General features: G+C 40.8%; 1 protein-coding gene across 1 annotated transcript; it reads left to right on the plus strand.

Moving 5' to 3' along the window:
• The first annotated feature begins 108 nt into the window (after positions 1–108).
• Positions 109–17,968, plus strand: LOC104498186 (chromosome unknown open reading frame, human C6orf165). The gene is made up of 12 exons (XM_010141538.1): positions 109–216; positions 1,864–1,947; positions 2,276–2,366; positions 3,427–3,615; positions 3,847–4,005; positions 7,038–7,246; positions 8,034–8,153; positions 10,623–10,821; positions 11,514–11,651; positions 13,614–13,807; positions 14,853–14,996; positions 17,738–17,968. Exons 1-12 carry the CDS (start codon positions 109–111, stop codon positions 17,966–17,968), a joined length of 1,866 nt encoding a protein of 621 aa, XP_010139840.1.
• Positions 17,969–19,895: the final 1,927 nt, after the last annotated feature.

Raw genomic sequence — 19,895 nt, forward strand, 5'->3', positions numbered from 1 at the left:
GGAGCGGCGCGGGCGCGGGCACCCGCAGCCCCCCGAGGAGGAACGGCGAAAGGCGCACCTGAAATCGGTTCTAAGTGTGAGTCCCCTTAACGTGCGGGTTTGCCCAGTATGTCCTGCCGTCAGAGCGAATGTGTCGTCAAGAAAATAATTGGGGAGATTGGACAAGAATGCGCCGCCCAGGGACAAACCGTGTCGGAAGCCCTGGTGGCGTTCATGGTGAGCGCAAATTACGTGTTTGGGGTGGGCTGTGGGTGTCTTTCTAACCACTTTCAAGTTCTGTTGTCTTCTATAAAACAGTGAGGTAAACATGAGTCGGGAGCATATCGAACAGAAGTTTCAAACGTGGGTGCCTGTAGTTCGGCAGTTCAAAGCGGTTTTTAAGGCTTTCGTGGGGTATGTGCTTAATTTTACACACGGTGAAGAGTGTCCCTGAAATTGCTGGCTGACTGAATTAGGTGGAGCGAGGACATAAACACTCCTTTGGTCTTCAAAGGCAGTGAAATGCAAATCGGAGCTCCACGGCAGCCTGCCCAGGCTGGGGTGGTGGCCATGGGTCTTTCAGGGGGCACTTGAACTTTGAAACATCTCGGTTCCTGGTCACCCGCCTTGGGAACTTCTCCAGGGGCGTTCAGTGACATTCAGCATAGGGTCCTAAAAACCCGGAGGAGTGTTCCACTCCTCGGAAATGCTATCTGTGAGGATATATGGCCCTGAAGAGGCTGCAGGTCCTGAGTCCTGGTAACTCCTTGAGCTCTGACTCACAGTTCTCCCTCAGTTTTCTTCTACAGGCAGAGAAACAATTTTTTCTCTTTCTAGAGTGAAAAAGAGAAGAGTTCCCAAGTTTTAACAACATTTCTTCCCACTCTCATAAATGAACAAAATCGCATGACGCATGGGTGAATGTTAATTGCAGCAGCTATTTCTATTCTTTGACATTTCCCGCTTCCCTCTGTTGTGACGAATTCTTTTGTTTCTCTATTTAGGCAGGGCCGGGTAGTATAAATGGGTTGAATGTGTGAAGGAATGGGCATGGATCGCACTTAAACTAAAAATGAAATGTAATCAATCCCAGTGTTGTCCTTAGTAGACAACTGTAAGTATCCTAAAAAATAAATCATACACTTCAGTGTCTCATCTTAGGAGATGAGGCACCGCTGCAGAATATAGTCCAAATGTATCTGGAAATCTCTGCCTGCAGAAAGATGGTGCTGGGTTCTTTCTTTATTGATGGTGTAAGAACAGAATCAGCTCTTGATAAATTTGTTTATGAATGTAAATGGTTCACAGCAGTACTGTTGGTCTGTCATTTTTTTCACTAAAGGTGACACTGTGGCTTTAAAAAAATACATGGGACTCAAAAGCGTTATTAATCAATTAGGCATGAAAATTTTCATGGATAAAAAGCTTTACCATGTGGCAGGCAAGATAGCCAACGCATATAGCAGCTGCAAACATGCACATATTTGCCCGTATGTAGAACGCTACAAATTTTTTGTCCAAATGGTAAATGTTTATACTGATACCTACAACACCAACGAGAAGTCTATAAGCGACCATGGTGAAATTTTATAAAAAGTTACTTAGAAAAATGTTGTTCCAGGAAATTTTTAAAGGGGCTGTACTTAAATATTTCTCTGCAAAATTTGCATGACAAGTAGGATATTTTTTCCCATTTATGTCCGAGAACTGAGATTGAAACTGGCAACACGAGATGAAGTAACTTTAATTATCAAAGATTGAAATGCAAAAAAAAAATCAAGAAATATTGACTGCATCCGAGTTTTTTTTAGAAGATAAAAGGTTAGTTGCAGATAGTGTATATGTTGAAATGTAAATTAATAGCTTTCTTTTGGCAATATCTAGGTGAAAGCTGTTGTTTTAGATCCGAGAAATGGCTTTAATGTGGATCAAATCCTTACCAAAAAAGACATGCAAAATCTTATCCAGGTAATTCTGACATTATTTTGAGAGTTGGGACTTAGCTAAGACTCTAGCATTATTTGCTATGTGTTTCTATAACTAAAATGCTATTTTATTTTGATATGAACACCTTTAAATTTTAATGCTACTTTATTCTTACGATTCTGTAGCTGAAGTCTGGGTTATGTGTTCCTTCTTGTTAATAAATGCCTTATACTTCATAGCGTTCATAGCACTGAGAGAATGATTAGGGAGGGGGCTCTACTGCTGTTGTGAAATGTGTAGCCTAGTCACTGTCAGTTCACATATTTCCTTTGTGATGAGAGAAAACTCACTTCTCCGTCTTTCTTCTTAGCTCTGTGTTAACAGGCTGCTTGACACAACAAACCCATCCCTGAGCACAATTAAGATGCAAGTTTACTTTGATGTGAACTATGCAAACCGAGGTAATTTCCATGTAAATATGTGTTTTCATAGAGGTGGATTCTGAGTTTAGGATTTAATCTCTCTGTGGGGCTCTCTCTCTCTGTTAAGTGACTGCTGGCAGTAAAGCAGTAAAAATCCCTGGAGAAGTGTACTGTATAGGAGTACAGTGTTTCAGTACGGATATAGTAGGGAAAAAATGTCCATTGGATTGGAAAGTACACTCGTTTCATCCTAAGAGATTTACTGAATGTAACATACTAGATCACTTCCAGGTGCAGTGGCTCGCTGCCTTCAGCAAGAAAAACTTGCACTGTGCCTGTGTATCTGAAAGAAAACGGGCAGTCAGAACTGCACTCGTGTATCTGAAAGAAAACTTCATGTTTTATCAATATCCCTAACTGAGATGAGCAACCTTGAGCAATCAGTTACAGTTTTAAATGAGTATGTTTTGGTTCATCAGTGGTAACGTCTTGTGGTCTGAGAATGGGAGTGTGGAAGAAAAATGAGATGGGGAGAATGTCTCTGCTGTAGCTGTAACTTCAGATCTCAACGGGACAGCGAGGGCTGGCTGGGACATAGAAGACAGAACAAGAGTAAACAAAAAATAAACATTTCTCTGTGTGGAGGTCATGAAACTGTGTTCTTGTTAGCATGGATTAAAACTGCTCCGAGATCTTCTGGACTCGGTAAGCTCAGTAAGTCCCGTAAGATTCTGAGATCCTGAGTAGTGTTCAGATTTGGGGATGTTAACTTCCGGTGTGTAGGAAATATGTGTGTGTGTGTTTCTGCGTTAGGTCCTACTGCAGTCAGAGGAGTCTAGAGAACCAGAGGTTTGCTGCTTAATTTGGCCCAAATAATTCTCTGGAACTCAACGAACAGATGTTAATCACGCTAATTATGTTAATGTTTAACTCCACCATTGTTAATCATAACGGTATGGTACCTTGAATATCTCTTCCACATATCTGTGCTTCAGAAACCTTAAGTTGGCGCTCTGACTGCGGAAATGAATTGCATGCTCTGTATAAGCCAAATCCCAAAGAATTTAGTTAGCTCTTTCTAACTGTCTTCCTTTTCTAGATGAATTACTTAGTGAACAGCACCGTGTTCTGGAGGGAAGGCTGGCTCCTCTGGTCAGAGATATCACAGAGAGTTGTCCTCAAGTGCAAGAAGAAATAAAGAATTTCTATCGAAAGATCATTAACTACGTGCTGCTGAGCTCTGGCCTGGGATCCTCAACAGATAGTGAGGTTGTCAGGGAGGTGACAGGTCAGTAAACTCCCAGCTGTGAAATTGGGCTTTTCTTATAGAAAAATAAAATTTCACCTTCTTTTTGCTGATCTTTAGACACAGATGTGGTAAACTGTGATGAATGCTTACTACCCAAACTGTCATAGCCTCGAAGTCTAAATTCGCCCTCAGGAGAGGGGATTTTTCCTTGTCTAATGATTTTCTTTTCTGTTTCCTTGTATTGAGGCTTTTCTCACCTTTTCCTTATAGCTGCCCTTCAGAGTGTGTTCCCCCTGACAGAGATGATTACTTTCATCTCACTCAGTAAGAAGAACAAAGAGCAACGGCTGAAAAATCTTGGCATGCTAGTCACAGGAATTCGGTTGTACAACAAGGAACGTGGGAAAGGAGGAAGCAGCATTGATGACTGTGAGTAGACAATTGCCTTTGGGCTGGGTATTCCCAGTTACTTCCTTCTGACCTTCTTCACTGGAGTGGCTGCAGTAATATCCCATCTCTCTAGATAAACAGCTTTGACTCAGGTCTGTAAACCAGAAGGAAAAGTACATGTTTGGTATTTTTATTTCTAGGTTTCCGGGTAGGCTACTACTTTTTAGCTAAGAGGGAGCCTTGTGTTATTGATGTGGAAGGTTTGTATGTATCCACTTCATGCACTGATTTACCTCATACTTGTTTCCTTACTCCTTGCCATTAAGAAAATTAAATAGAATCATAGAATGTTTTGGGTTGGAAGGGACCTTCAAAGGTAATCTAGTCCACCCCCTCCCTGCAGGGAGCAGGGACATCTTCAATGAGATCAAGTTGCTCAGAGCCCTTTCTAACCTGTCCTTGAAGGTTTCCAGGGACGGATCGTCTACCACCTCTCTGGACAACCTATTCCAGTGTTTCACCACCCTCATTGAAAAAAATATTTTCCTTGTATCTAGTCTAAGTCTCCCTTCTTTCAGTTTAAAACCATCACCCCTTGTCCTCTTGCATCTGGCCCTGCTAAAAAGGCTGTCCCCATCTTTCTTATAAGCCCCCTTTAAGTACTGGAAGGCTGCAGTAAAGTGTCCCTGGAGTCTTCTATTCTCCAGGCTGAACAACTCCAACTCCCTCAGCCTGTTCTCCTAGCAGAGGTGCTCCATCCCTCTGATCATGTTTGTGGCCTCCCGCTCTGGACCGGCTCCAGGTTCATATCTTTCTTGTGCTGAGGACTCCAGAGCTGGATGCAGTAAATCAGTGGGGTCTCACCAGAGTGGAGTAGAGCGGCAGGATCACTTCCCTTGACCTGCTGGCCATGCTGCTTTTGATGTGGCCCAGGATACAGTTGGCTTCCGGAGCTGTGAGCACACATTGTTGGCTCATGTCCAGCCTTTCATATGGATTCACTCATATGTATTTATTACAAATATGTAATGTTTGCCTTTGAAAACACTTAATTAAAATCTTGAAAGGACACTGTCAATACAATTACAATTTTCTGTTGAGTAGGTGTGATGAGAAGTGATAGAAGTTGCTGGGGTGCTATCTATATTCTGGTAATTTAGGGTAACCTCTTCAGATTCCTAACATGTTCTCAAAAATCTTTTGCATTTTGAATCTTATTGCTTCGTTACTAAGCAAACAATGTCAATGGCTACCCTGGAATTTTTCAAAAGCTGTATTCAAAGTAGAGCAAGACTTTGCTATTCCTCCTACTTTCTCTTTTCCCAAAAGCCACATTATTTCTGGTAAGTTTACAATTAATAATCAAACAAATGACTGACCGGTGGAAGTGGTTTTGTGAATATGCACATAGTATTGTAGCTTACTGTGGAGAGTTCTTTTTAAGAAAGGTCTGCAGCCCAGTTTTAGTAGAAAACTAGCCCAGTTTTTTTTTTTAAAAGACCAGGGTTTCTGGAATAAAGGCTACAGCGCACACCTCTCCTGCTAAGAAAATTTTGCTTTATTGGAAAGCAAAGCACTTGCTTAGTTAGACAGTATTTTAAGTAAAGAGTGTAAGTAAGTAGGAAAAAGTATATATCTATGACATCAGAGAAATAAGTAGGCAACTTTCTAGATTTTGCTGATATTTTTTTCCTTATATGCTAAGCAAGGCATTGTTGGTTTTCTATTTTTTATAATATATGCTTTCCCACAAACGTCACCGTTCTAAGTTGCAGCTGGCTCTATTCTAGGTTCACTGGGTTACAGCGTGAGGGAACATTCAAGCATTGTGGTTATACGAGAGGCATGACTTACAGCATGTTGTGGTCTTCATCACTGTAATATCTGTGGTGTTGGTAATCAATTAGAATAGATACTATGCTTGTAAATCCTGTTAAATTTATTAGCATACTATCTAATATGGACTTCTTTGTACTGACCTGTTTACGTGTCACTTCTGAATGGATGGAAAAAGCACAGCATGAATGCTTTTGGGTCAGGAGATGAAATGGATGTCTTTTTGCTTAAGGCCAGTAGTTAGACCACTAAAACCTGAAGTGTTACCAGCAGTCTTGCTGGGTAGGGCTCTGCCTGTACTTTATACCCTGCTTCCAGAAAAGTAACCCTGCCAAGTGCTAAGCTTTCTGCACATGTGGTTGGACCGCTGGTAATACCTGTGCAGATTTACCTCTCATTCTAAAGCCTTTCTGTGCTCACCAGGTTTTGAGTAGACATAACTCAGGCCTAATTACTGCACTGCTGCTGGCTGATGTTGCTAGCATTGAAAATTCAACACAGGCAATAAAGAAATGTGTTGTGCACTTAAAGAAGGTGGCTGGGCCCGCTTTCCTATTTCCATGTGTAGATGTTTTGTTATTTAAGCAGACACGTCAAAACATTCAGTGTAATGGTTGTCCGCTGTCAACAGCGGAATTTTAAAGAAAAAACTTATAGTATATTTTATGTCAACTAAATTATGTTTTATTGACCTGTGTGATTTGGGGGAGTTTGTGGGGGTTTAAGTACTAATGCTGAACTTCATAACTGCATAGGCATGTTTTTTCATGTAGTATCTATCTTCTGTTTTTAGTAATAATCTTTGACTCCTTCTTAGGGCATTTTTTAGATTGCACAGTGCCCAGGAAATGGGAGACCTGATATCATTATTAGTATTTTACAAATGAGGAAACTAGGAATTGAAAATTGTGCAGGTTGCCTGAAGTCTCCCGGGAAGCCTGTGTCAGTAGTAGCAACTGAACTGCATCTACTATAAAGCAAGTTTTCTCGCAGGCCTTGATGTGACCGTGGTATTTCCACACCTGTAATTCTGACTATTTGGAACCACTTGACTAGTAAGATACAGTCGCTGAACCAAGTACACAAGTATTTGGAAATACATCAGTATAAGGACAAAATTTAGGAATGAAAATTTTATTGGAAGACCACTGTGCTCAAATACTGCACTTCAATAATTCACTAAAGCTTTAAATAACTCTTTTCATGTGTGTCTCATATATATTCTATACAAATAGTGCCAGCCATTCTAAATGAAGCCATTCCATCAGCTACACAGGCTGTCGATGAAGAGCTCAATACGTGCCATATGCTAGCCCACCAGTACACAGCTCTGCTAGAATCTATGCAGGAAGACCAACACAGATATTCACAGCTGGGTTCTTTGAAATTAAAAGAAGCACTGTTCAACGTGAGACAATATGAGGCCTTCCTCTGCATCCTTCTGGTGAGATATCATCATGATATATCCCGTGGGATTTTACTGCACATGGAATGTATTTAAGTTACCTACTTGTACAGGGCAGAAATGTAAGAAAACTGATTTAGAGTTAAATGAAATAAAACGTATCTCTGTATATGAGAGCCTACATCATCTGTCATACCGAACTTTGTATCTAACTTGCTGTGTTTGGCTACTGTAAAGTGAAAGACAAAATAGATTAAGTGTTTGCTGCAGTGTGACCATGCTTCCATTTAATTTCTGGAAGTTTCCTTTTTTAGTTTAATTTCATCAACAAAGGACTTCCTTGTTTGCATACAGATATTCAGTGTGCCCCAAAAGGCATGAGAAAAAAACCTCCTTGTTCAATCCGTAAGTCATCTCAATTTTACCCTGCAGACATCCCCAACATATATGAAGTCATCACAAGTCTTTGAAGACTACAATTTAAATTCTTGTTTTGTTTGTGAAGACCTTTCTGTTGTTCTTTTGAGAAATGGCAGGGTTTTATTTGTCTTTTCTGTTTATCATAAAACTTGAAAAAAAATTCTCTTAAGTTTTTTTCAGTTTTCTTCGTTGTAAAAATGTAGAGGCTTTCTGTAAAAACTACTAGTATATGTTAGAGAGAAGTGCCTGGTTTTATACCTTGTTTTGTGGAAAGTTAGAGTGCATTTCATTTCTTAAAACAGTTGTCTGAAAATAGTTCAATTAAGAGATCCAAGTAGATACTTATTTCTAAATGCCTGATTTTTTGACTGACATACTCCTTACCTGAAGTAAGTTCTCTTTCCAGTCTGATGCAATTACAAGTGCTCAAGAAGTTGAAAAGATGAATGCGGAGTTTGCAGCCACAATGAAGCAGCTGAAAAACACAGTGGAGAATAAGGTTTCCGTAGGTACCAAAGAAGTTTTTGTAAGTGTTTTGAATGGAAAACCTATTTCTTCTTAATTATAAAAAATTGCTGAAGTATTACAAAATACTGTGCCACTGTATTTTTGCACAGTTTGTGTTAAGAAAAAAGCTACGTTATTTTTTCTCTACTGTAAGAGCAGCTGTGGTTTTTGAAGGGGCATCTAAACTAAAGAATGTGAACTCAAGGCAAAACAAAAGCAAAATATGAAAAGGGAGGGGAAGAATTAGATGGTATTTTACTGTAAGTCTCTCAAGTCATTCGTTAGTATTTGTAGATTTTCAGCTCTATTTTGTTGTTTTGTGTAAATAGAAAGAACATAATGGTGACAGATAACAGCACATAACAGTGTGATTCTTTTAAAATCCCTTCAGATTACAATTCCTGTTATTACAGTATGGTGCCTTGAGACAATTTTTCTAAAGAAATTGGGGTTCTGTGGTGGGGGTTTTAGCCTCCTCGCCCCTCCCAGTAGCTTCTGAATCTGTTGGCCAGTTTCAATCGGATTTGTCAGACCCTGGAGATCTCCAAATATGTAATTTTCTGCAAGTCTTTTGAAAAACAAGCGAAGTAGAGAGACACAATTAGAGCCCTCCTAGGATCAAGCCTGAAATGGGAATGCCACAATTACCTGCTTGTTTGTGTGCTGTCTGGCCAGTGAGCAGCCACGTACCTCTGCATGATTGATGTTCTGTACCAGTTTCACGCGTAGCTGGAAGCTACAGGACACGTGAGGGCGGTGTTGGAGGAAGAGGGAATGAATGATGCGAACTGCAGTTACTGTGAAGGAGGGTGCTCGATGACCCTGTGAAAACCTGGGATTATTATGATGGCATGGCGTAAAGGAAATGGGAGAGAAATACGTTAGAAACCAGCTTCACTTAATTTGCTTTTCATGGAAGAGCTCATTATTTTTTGTGATACATCTGTCATGTTAATTCCTTATAGGTAGCTGTTGAACTAGTGTGCAGTTCACACATAGGTTATATTTCATGCTTCTAAACACATAGTTAGAAAGCAAGATAAATACTGTGGAGGAGGGAGGAAGGAAGATCATGGCCCCACCACCTACTCAGAGTATTTTTATACTTCCCATAAGGGCATCTGAGCTGCAAACTCATGGGAAAGGCACTGTAACAGAAATAACATCTCAGATGTGATCTGACTCTTCAGTTTTTGTGCGCTTGTGATTTTATAATCCAGATGTTCTCATTTGGAGAATATTTTCCCTCTCCTCCAGCTGCTCAAAACGTTTTTTTCTCCTCTTCTGTATCGTCACGGGGCTTAAGTGACTGATACACATGACACTTTTGCCTAGAAGCTGTCTGCTTGCTTGCTTCCTTCCTAGATTTTTTTTCTTTTTTCAGGTTGGTCAGTTGTCTTTTTTTCTCTGCTGAAGACAGAACATGTAATGTCTTTTGATTTCAGGTCATTTGGAGGTTTCTCCATTAACACATCATTTAAATAGTTCTTGCCTTCAGCTAGTTGCTGAGAAGTTGGATCCTCTGCAAATGTCGAGAAGCACGACATTCTGCCTTTTAAAAATCATAGGATATTGCCTTCATTTGTAGTCAACATTTGTTTTAGGGAACAATAGATTTCATTACTATTCTTTGTTCATTCTAATAAGAATGATTTTGATCTGGCTGCCCTTCATAGTCATGTGATTTATGTTCCCTTTAGTTTATTCTGTCTTTGTAACCATAACATTTCCACAGTGTTAGTGATGCTGACAAATTCCAGAGCTGGCTTTGTTGGCTGTTCTTACAGTGATGTTAACTTGCATAAAATACAATGTTATTAATCTGCGTTTCGGATTTGGTGAATCTCTTCCCATAAATGCTCAATGTGTTTGGGTGTAACAGGGCACGTTTATGTCACTGTCATTGACATCAGCATTTATACTCAAAGTTCATAGGCCTCTGCTGTATGTGTGTACACCTGTATGTCAGCATTGCTGCTGGAAATGGTAGCTTCCAGTTTTGTCTTGAACCCTGTACCACCCTGAAAGAGGCTTGCACCCCGTCAATCTGACACACATGGCACCCTCGGGGCTGTGATACCAAGTCACTCTGGAAGCAGGGCAGGCAAAAACCTGAAACCTGGTATTTAGTACAGTCCTTCTTACTCTTGCACACCTTATTTTCAGTTATGAAACTGAATCGTCAGTGAAACACTCAATTCCAAGCATGGTCTCAGAGTAACGTATTTGGGAAAGGCTTTGGAGTATAAAGTGTAGAAAAGTACCATTCTGGCCTTTGGGTCCACACTCACTGCATGCACATGCTTTGGGCATATGTGATGGGAGCTCCTCTTACAATGCCCAGGAGTTCCTCTGGAATTTCTGGTTGCTGAAGGTCTTGGAGATCAGCCCTGCTTTGTTCGTAGCAGGGATTGTTGTGCACAGCACTTGGGTTGCACTGCAGACATAAAACAAATCTGGATTTCAGATAATTTTCTTTATTTTCTAGCCTCTCTTTTTTGCCCTTTCTAACCTCTGGACCAGCTTTCAGGATGAGATACTACTGTTAAGCTTCCTCAGAAATATGACTGACAATCTGCAACAGTTCTCGGAAATCCAATCACAGCTTTTTCCTGAGGAAGTGCTAACATCTCTTCTGGAAGGAGTGACTGTGAAAAGTGATGAGGAAAGGATTAAAGAAACTATGGGTACTGAAAGTTATTACTTTGTCATTTTCCTTAATTTTCCAAGATATTGTCGTTTGAATATTCTTTACAGAAGGTGCTACACATAGATTTTTTTTTTTTTTAATAACCAGAATTTTCACAGTAAATTAAAATAAGTCTTGTAGTGTGTGGATTTATTTTTCGTATAGTATAGTTTGGGCTTTTATATAGAAAATTAAAACACAGCAGCTAGAGACAAACTTACCTTCTAAAACTGGCAAAACGATCAGAGAGGAGTATTTCTGCATTTTGTTTTTAAATTTCTTAGCTTTGTTTATGTCTTTTTATACCTTTCAGAACTTCTGAAATAGAGGGGGGAGTAAAAAAGCTAATTTAACGTGGCTTTGGTTAGCAGAGGTATTTATTTGTGAGATGGTATCCTGAGCAACCAGCCAGGGGATTGGAAATGCATGAGTGAGTGAAAACAAAACAGAGTAATAAAATATTACCGTCCTCTGTTTCAAAGAAAACTAATGCTGCTAAGGAAGATTCCTGCAGGGCTGATTTTGCAGTAGGAAGTCTCTTAAGGCAGGGCTAAAGTTTGGCTTTTGGGATCTCGGCACTGCAGATCATCCCATGAAGACCAGAATAATTCTGTTATCTTGTAACATTATCATATTTTAAACATCTGATTTTACTTACTGAAATCCTTCCTTTGTTAAACCCTTTCTTAGAAACCAGAGTGAATGTTTCCGATTTCAAGAACCAAGAATGGCTTTTTCCAGAGACGACTGATAACTTTGATCAGTTGCTAATCCAGTACCGTGGTTTCTGTGCACATGCAATTGGTGTGAAAGGCCTCACCCTCCCAGGTATGCTTTGTAGTTAGGTCTTTTCCATCCTTACATGTGTACCTGTACTGGGGAAAAAGTAAAGACATGTTCTGAACGCATCCTCTTATGCCAAATTTGGCGTACTGTATTTTCTTGTTTGTAGTTTTCACCCCAGATAACTTATTTCCCCTGTTAAAGTATTTTTCTTTTTAAAATACACAAATAAACTGCCCTAAATAGCAGGTAGGAGGGCTTCAAGAGAAAGTAGTCATGAGCAAGCAGAGGCAGAAACAAGGTGTGATGGATAATAGTATAAACGTACACTGCACCTGAAAGCAGGTTTGTTTACTGCTGTTAATGTGTTTTAATACAGGCACAGGAAAAGGGTTGTTCCTTCTATTCGGTGTGCCTGTGTGTTGCAGACACACCCATTCGTGCCTACATCGTGTGTATTTTTAGGTAGTTGGTATAAAGCACTAAGAATCTTCTCTGAAAAAAATGCAGAAGTGAACTTAAGTCGACTAATCATAGGAAATTTTTTTGTCCGTTCTAGGGTCATGTGTCGTGAACTGAAGGGATAGCTGAAATTAGGCTTGCTTTCACGTTTTCTGTCTCTCTCTTCTTTATAGAACCTATCCATATAGGATTTTTTTAAACCTGCAGGAGGTTAGGAGTGAAATATTAACATTACTTGGCAGTGTTAAAAAGTAGGTATTTTAATGGCAGTGTAAATTACTTACCCTCACTTAGTACTGCATATGAGAACAACTGTCCTGGGTGGGACTGAAGGTCTCTCTAGCCTTGTACCAGATTTCTGGATGTGGACAGTCATGAATAATTGAAGATTATGAGAAATCTGATTATATCTGCCCTGTTCTAGCAGTTAGTGATTATGGGATTTCCTGAGATAAAGGATGAGTCTGTTACCTTCCGTTGAGTAATCCTTGATAGAAGTTTTTCATTTATCTAATTGCTTTTTTAATCCATTTAGAGTTTGCTGTGGGATATTCTTATTGTCAAGAGTCCCACAATTATAACTATATATACTACGAGAAGGTCTGGCTTGAAAATTTCATCAAAGACCTGATAGTCTTTCTATTAGGAAAATTAGCAAACAGTAATTTTATATGGCATGCAGTTCATGGTTTTATAACCTTGTATCGTATTACTGTTTTGTCAGTTGCTTCTTTTTAATGATGAAGAGGCCTCTTTCTTTACCCCCTCTTCTGTGAGAGGTATTCCAAGCCTCTGATCACTCCCAGCTCCCTTTGTTTTACCTGGTCTTATTCTGTGGTGTCAGAACAGAATGTAGTATTACAAATGTAACATACAGATTTTTTACAGTGTTGGTTTTGTTCTCCCCCTCTGTTTGCCTCCTAATAATTTGTGACATTCATTTTGCTTTTTTTGATTGCCACTGAAAGTGCCATTTAGTATTTTTGAGGCACTGTCTGTGATGATTCTAGCTCTTTTGTGGGCAGTGACAGCTGAAGCAGAGCCTGCCACTGTCCTTGAGCTCCATTTGTGTTTCCCTGTATGAATTATTTTATCTTGGCTGACATTTCATTTTCTCTGTTAATTTATTGTCCACCTTCTCAGCTGCTTCATCTGCTTCTTCAGTTAATTTCAGTGTTACGCCTTTGGTATAAATGGGGTGCTTATCTGGATCAAATATTTGCTGGAGATTATAGGGGAGACATTTGTGGGTACGGGTTGTTTTCTTATGCCATTGCTATAGGTGTTTTATCTGTTGTTTTTTTCAACAGATGTGCACTAAAGCATGCTGGATGTGAACTGATCAAAACCAGTTGTACTAACCTAATGAAATAGACTTTTCTGTGTTTAAAAAAGCTTACTTTCAGGGATTTCTTCTGATGTCAGAAAAAAAGGAAGTGAAACTCACTGAGGGAAACACAGAATCTTGGTTAAACATGCCTTTTATATTGGGAATCATACCATTAACTATTTTATTTCCTGGGGTTTGTTTGGGGATTTTTTTAGGAAATCCTGCTATTGGAATTTTGAAGCACAAGGAGAAATGTTACGTTTTCAGTTCCAGAGAAGCTGCATACATGTTTGCTCAAGATCCAGATAAGTTCATTCAACTGAATATAGATAAAGCGCAAGAACACGTGGAACTAATTCAACTGCTCGAGCTTCGTCATCAGTTTGAATACCTTGTTCCGTATGTACAGGTACACACTGCCTGGGCCTCCTGCTGACCACCTGTTGGGTCGCTTGTTGATCTATTTGTTCTAGAACATAAAGAGAACGGATGATACCTACCTTCAGGAAACCAGTATAATCATCTGCCTGTCCTACAGAATGTCTGAAGGTCCTTCTTTTCCAGGTCTTCAGGGTGTTGATAAGAAACATTTTCCCTTGATGTTGTTCTCACCTAATCTCTTCGCAGGAGAACATGCAGAGCCCAGGGATTCTGGCAGCAATAAAAGCTGTTCGTCCTTAGCCTAGGGAGATTCTGTGTCTGTCTCTTTTCCTCCAAATAAGTGCAATAGAAGATAAGTCAGATACGATATTAACGGGAGCTTTAGCTTAGCCGTTCATCGGTTATGTGGTGGAAGAGGGTCTAGTGATATCTGGGGACAGGAGTTGTAGAATATATTACAAATCAAAAGGGGACTCATTAATAATGAAAGTGCGGTGCTACTGTGTGGTGCAGTGCAACTGTGTGCTTGATTTGGATTCATTGACGTTCTCTGTGAGCCGTTGTGAAAGTCTAGGTCCCTAGCAACAGGAAGAATGTAGTCTTGAACTGGCCCTTAGTGAGAAAGGTATAGTTTATATATCCTGGCTCTGGTAGAGATTTAAGCATTTCTTCTAACTATGATTTGTGATTTTTAGTCCATTTATAAAGACAAACGGAGGTGTCTGCATCGTAAAATACTGGTGGTGGTGATGGGACCGCTTTTAACAAAATCCAGTGATTAAGCACTCACTCGAGATGTGGAAGTCTGAAATTCAGCCATGGCCTCTGGCTAAAGGGTTTTCTGTTAAAAATTAAATCCATCAAACACTTAATGGTTTCTTCTTTTTAGCAGGGACAGGGGTAACAAAAATATTGTTGGATGTAAAAATTATCCAGTTGTGGTTTGCAGGTTCCTATTTGCTTTTAAAAAGTAGCATATCCGTATGCTATTTTTCTTAGATGCCTCTATTCTTCTCGTTAATGCCTTGCTTGGTTTGTGGGTTTTGTTTTGTTGGTTTTTTTTTTTCATCCAGGCCAGGAGTGCAGGCAAATGTTTGGTGAAACCAACCACAATATGTGACAGTAGTACTCAAACTGATACTCACATCTTGCCTCCAACTATTGTGACATCCTACGAATGGAATGAATGGGAACTGAGAAGAAAAGCTATAAAATTGGTTTGTATTGTTATTACCGGATTTTTCTTGTTGGATAACAAAGTTCAGCATAAATTACTGTAAACCTCAGTTCCCTGCAACATAGCTCTAACCTTATTTAAAGATGCACGCTTCATTACAACTGGCTCGATACTTTTTTCCCCAGGTATTTTCTCTCCTTATCTCTAGACTTCCTTATTCTCTATTAATTTGTATTAATATTCATCACTACCAAGTAAGAGGAGGAAGAATGTAGTAACTGGCAGACAGAATGGTTAGGATTACCTTCGGATGTGTTTGACCCTGCAGAAGCTTTCCTTGAGCTAACTAACCCATCGTTGAAAGATACCAAAACATGAAGCCTTTTTTATTTTTTAATTTTCGTAATTAAATACTTTCCATTTTATCCCAATTCTTCATGTTTGCTAAAACCAACTCTGCTTTTTAACTAACTAACTGAATCCCTCGTTCGTGAAGGCCAGAGAGGTAAGAAACAGAGTAAGCAGGTTTTCTGTTGTCTATAGAAGCCAGAGGAAATGTTTGTTATACTGTCATAATGATTTTCTGATGGACTGGAAGTCAGTCTGTCCTCAGAAGGTTGGCCACATACATGAAAGCTTTCAAAGTAACAGTATGTATTTTAAAAGCTTCTTTCTAGGGTTTGCCAGCACATGCAGTTGTCAGGGTATAGCACCTGGTTTTTCACACTCAATCAAAATGAGCTTGCGGGTACAGGTAATGTTGCAGTTTCCAATATCAGCTGGACACAGAATACGGCAGGGCTGGTTGGTTGTTTCTGGTGAATGCACGTGCTATGGAGGCCTGTGGTCTGCTCTGCAGCCTGTTCCTTTCTGTCGTTCTTTTTGCCATGAAATCGCCAACTCTATAAAAGGAAACCAAAGTTTTGAGCTGAAAAGTCTTGCCAGAGTTAACTGGCTTATGAAGGATTCTAAGTAATGGCTGTTACTGAGGTATATAAAGTAGTGAATTAGGTTTGCAAGAGGCCAAGCTAAAAGCCTCCTTTGCTTCTGTAATGGACAAAAGTACATAAATGAATGTAAGATGTGGTCAGTGGTTTATCTTTAGCGTAAGCAAAGGGGGATGTTTTCCAACAGCTGAGCATGAAGACCATTCATAAAGAAATTTGTATCTTCTTAGATTGAAACATTTAGAGAAAGTATATCAAAGTAAAAGGGTCTTTTAGCCTCAAATGTTCATGTGGGAGATTAGTCACGCTGAGTTGAAACAAAAATTCCCAGATGCATGCAAAAGTGTTTTGTCTGCAGTGACTGTGCTGAATTTGTAGAATGGAGGTAACACAACATTTAGAGCCAATGTGCTACAATAACAGAAGCAGCTTAGCAAAGCAGCTGTGCATTTCATACTTCAAGGGACCATTGGATGTGTTTGCAGGCTGTGTTAGAGGATGAGCTCAGATGCCTTGGGGTTTTTTTCTGTTGTTCTTACTTAGCCAGAAAACTTGTAGTGATAGGAAGTGTTAAAATATGGCATTGTTAGAACACTATTTGATATTAGAAGTAAAACCTTCAGCTCACGTTTGTTTCTCTGTGCAAGCGCAGTTCCTTGCACTAGCATACATTCCGAAAAGCATCTCATGCCTGGTCTTGTTTTAATTGTCATTAAAACCCTCAGAAAAAAAGGCTAAAATACTGCCTTTCTTTCTATGCTGTCTCTTCTGTAAGTTCCTTATTGTTCTCTTCTGTATTTTCCTTGATGATACTGTGCATAAGATTCAGCTGTAGATGCAGATATCCCAGTGTGTCTACATATGGGTACTTCACCTTCCATTCCACTTGAGAGGCGCGTAGCTAGTGGAGTCTGGAGCGTGTTTTGACTCACCCTGATACGAACACCAAATTTGGCCAACGTAATCACTCCCCAGCTTCCACTGACCCCAGTCTCCGCTGATTGGGCTGGACTCCAGGGACTTTCTCACTTACGTGTAGGCGTTCGGATCTCACCACACAAGACTGTATTTTAGATATTTTGATGGCAACATGATGATTTACAGTCAACAATATGATTTAGAGCGTTCTACATCATTGGTGACATAGAAGGCTCTGTGGAATAACGAACATTTTGTTGTTTGAAGTGCTGATTTGTAACATTAACACTTTGTGGGAAGGGGTTTTGTTGTTGTATCTACAGCAGTTTCTGTGATTAAACAGAGCTTTAATTATACCTTAACATTTGCCCTTTGCCGAGGGGCTAATGGGCAATATCTTGACAGAAGGCATTTTTTCCCTTTTATCTGGTATTTTGTGAGCCAACCCCAAAACCTCCTCGCATCCGGTAGAAACCAGACACAGACTTGATCCTGTAGTTGGGTTATCCACAGTATTCAGGATCATCAAATCAAAGAGATTTGTCCAAGCCTGCCATCACATTCCATGTTGCTTTCAGACTGATTTAAATTGATTCGAAGCACTGAAAGAGCTTACTGTGAAAACAATATTGAATTCTGACTAAACAAAGGCGTCAGCATTTAGCATTGTTTTAAGAAAGCAGTAAGAGGCTGATTTAAAATTGTGTGGGCTATATCCAGGGCTGTTCACACAACCTGTTAGTTCAGGAGTTATCAAATCACAGTTGCAACTGTGTATTGACGGGTGTAGTGGGCCCTGTTCCAGGTTTGTGAATCCCATAGGTGCAAAACATACTTACTTAGGTGCATTTGTATACACTAGTGCTAAAATGTTCCATCAAAACTTTGCTTAATTTGATTCTTCTTGTGTTGTTAGGCCAGTTTGCGCCACAGATTAACTCATGCCATGCAGACTGATCTCAGCCATATGAGAAGAGAGAACTCCACTCAAGTGTACTTGCCAAAAGACGTCGGCACCCAGACTAAGCGTGACAACTCAAGCAATGTACCCAGACCACAGATTTTCTTGGAAGGCCTCCGAGGAGGATCATCTCCTACTACTCGTATGGTCAAAGTAGACTTAACAAGAGCAGTAGATGAAACCTAAGTGAAAATGAGAAACCTGAAGATAATACTGAATAATAAAAATCCCTGCATATATCTGAACTGAGATGTGAAAGATTTTGCTGTGACTTTGATTCCAGGAGCAGTTGATTTGTTTCATTTATCTGCTGGGGTTGCTGACTGGCATTAAGTGATAGAAATTATAAGCCTGAGGCATCCAGATTTTAAACAGTAATTTAGATTTGAGATGTTCCCAAAGACTTTTAACTTAATAACATTTAAATGTATAGTGTGTGGTTTGGGATTTTCTTGCGGTTTTAATACAAGGATTACTTGCTCAAACACTGTCGTTAAGGGTCATGTCTTTGGTACAAGAAAAGTATAGTGTAAGACAAATAGTTTTTATGAGATACGGGGCCAATGCTGCAGCTCCTATGGAGGCATAATTGCCACTGGTGTGAAATAACACTGCTCCCAAGAGAGTCACTTGAAAGTCACAGCTCCTCCCTTAGAGCAGAGTTGTCGAGAAGGTAAAACTAGCAAAATGTGATCAGTGTCAGTCCTTGGGGCTGTCCATTTGTGTTGTCATTAACCCAAGTGTCCTTGCACGGTAACAGGTGTTATGGGTGTAGGCCAAGGCAGGGAGGTCGAGGAGACTCGGATGGTTGTGGCAGCCTTTTAGGTCTCTAGTAATTTCTGTGTTGTTGGCTAAACAGCGTGCTGGTGAGCACGCTGGAAACCATTGGCACTTGCCTTCAGGGCAGCTTTTCGGAAGCGCTGTTTCACGGCAGAAACACGTTGGTACCTACGCGCTGACTCCTGGCAATGAGAAATAGGTGCGTGAGATTACCTGTGTCTTACCAGTGAGGTAGAAGGACAGGAGAGGTTACTTCTCAAAACGGCTTTACACAGGCGAACAGGGAGATAATGTTCAGTTGATGTACATTTGAACCTGTGTTTGTGTTTTTTTGAATCTGTTCTGCTGGTGCAGTGGTGCACTTACTCACGGTGGCAGGACCATGCAGTATGCAGCCTCACAGCCAGGGGTTGGGTAACGCAGTGCAGCGCTTGCAGTTACCAGGCTTTAAGGTAATTCGGAGCTCCTCATGGCCACTGGCACCCTTTGCACTTACAGACTTTTTGTTGTTGTTTTTTGGGTTTTCTCCTTTTTAGGTGTTGGTGTTTGGGAAGCACCAGGCAGATACACAGACAGCAGGACATGGGCACGTTGCAGCATATTTTGCTGGAAATCCTTAAGCTTTCCTCAGTAATTCACCTGCATCGATACAGTCGTTAAAATCACTTGGTGGTTTTAGACTGTCCATGCTGCTGCTCAAATTAAAACACTGCTCCAGTTTCAGATCCTTAGAGTCTGCCCAGCTGCCAAAGCCAGGCATTTGATACGGCCTCTGCTCCCACCACACTGTCTTTGTGGACCTGCAAAACCCCCCGGCCTGCTGTGCGGAGGCCGGCCTGGGGTGAGGGTGCTGCTCAGCTCTGCAGGTGCTGCACTTTCCCTGCACCCTGCCTGCACCACGTGGATACGGCCTCTGCCCCCCCCACACTGTCTTTGTGGACCCGCAAAACCCCCCGGCCTGCTGTGCGGAGGCCGGCCTGGGGTGAGGGTGCTGCTCAGCTCTGCAGGTGCTGCACTTTCCCTGCACCCTGCCTGCACCACGTGGCAGCACCCTGGTGCTGGCGGAGACACCAGGCACAAAGCATCTCCTCCCACAGCTCCAGGGAGGGCATGGCAAGAAAAGTTCCTCACCTGTAGAGTTGGTAGAGGCAGAGAGGATCGGCACAGACCCCCCGTCCACAGACCCATCTGCCTAAATGTCCCCCAGCATGTGCCCTGGCCGCCACCTGAGGCTGCAGTAAGACAGCAAAGGTGTCCCTCTCCTGCGCTCAGGAGCAGAGCTGATGCTCCCTGGCTCTCTGTCTACCCGCGACTGGCAGAAAATGCAACTCCC

The sequence above is a fragment of the Buceros rhinoceros genome, unplaced genomic scaffold, assembly GCF_000710305.1.
Source record: "Buceros rhinoceros silvestris isolate BGI_N320 unplaced genomic scaffold, ASM71030v1 scaffold18068, whole genome shotgun sequence".
Taxonomy (NCBI): Eukaryota; Metazoa; Chordata; class Aves; order Bucerotiformes; family Bucerotidae; genus Buceros; species Buceros rhinoceros.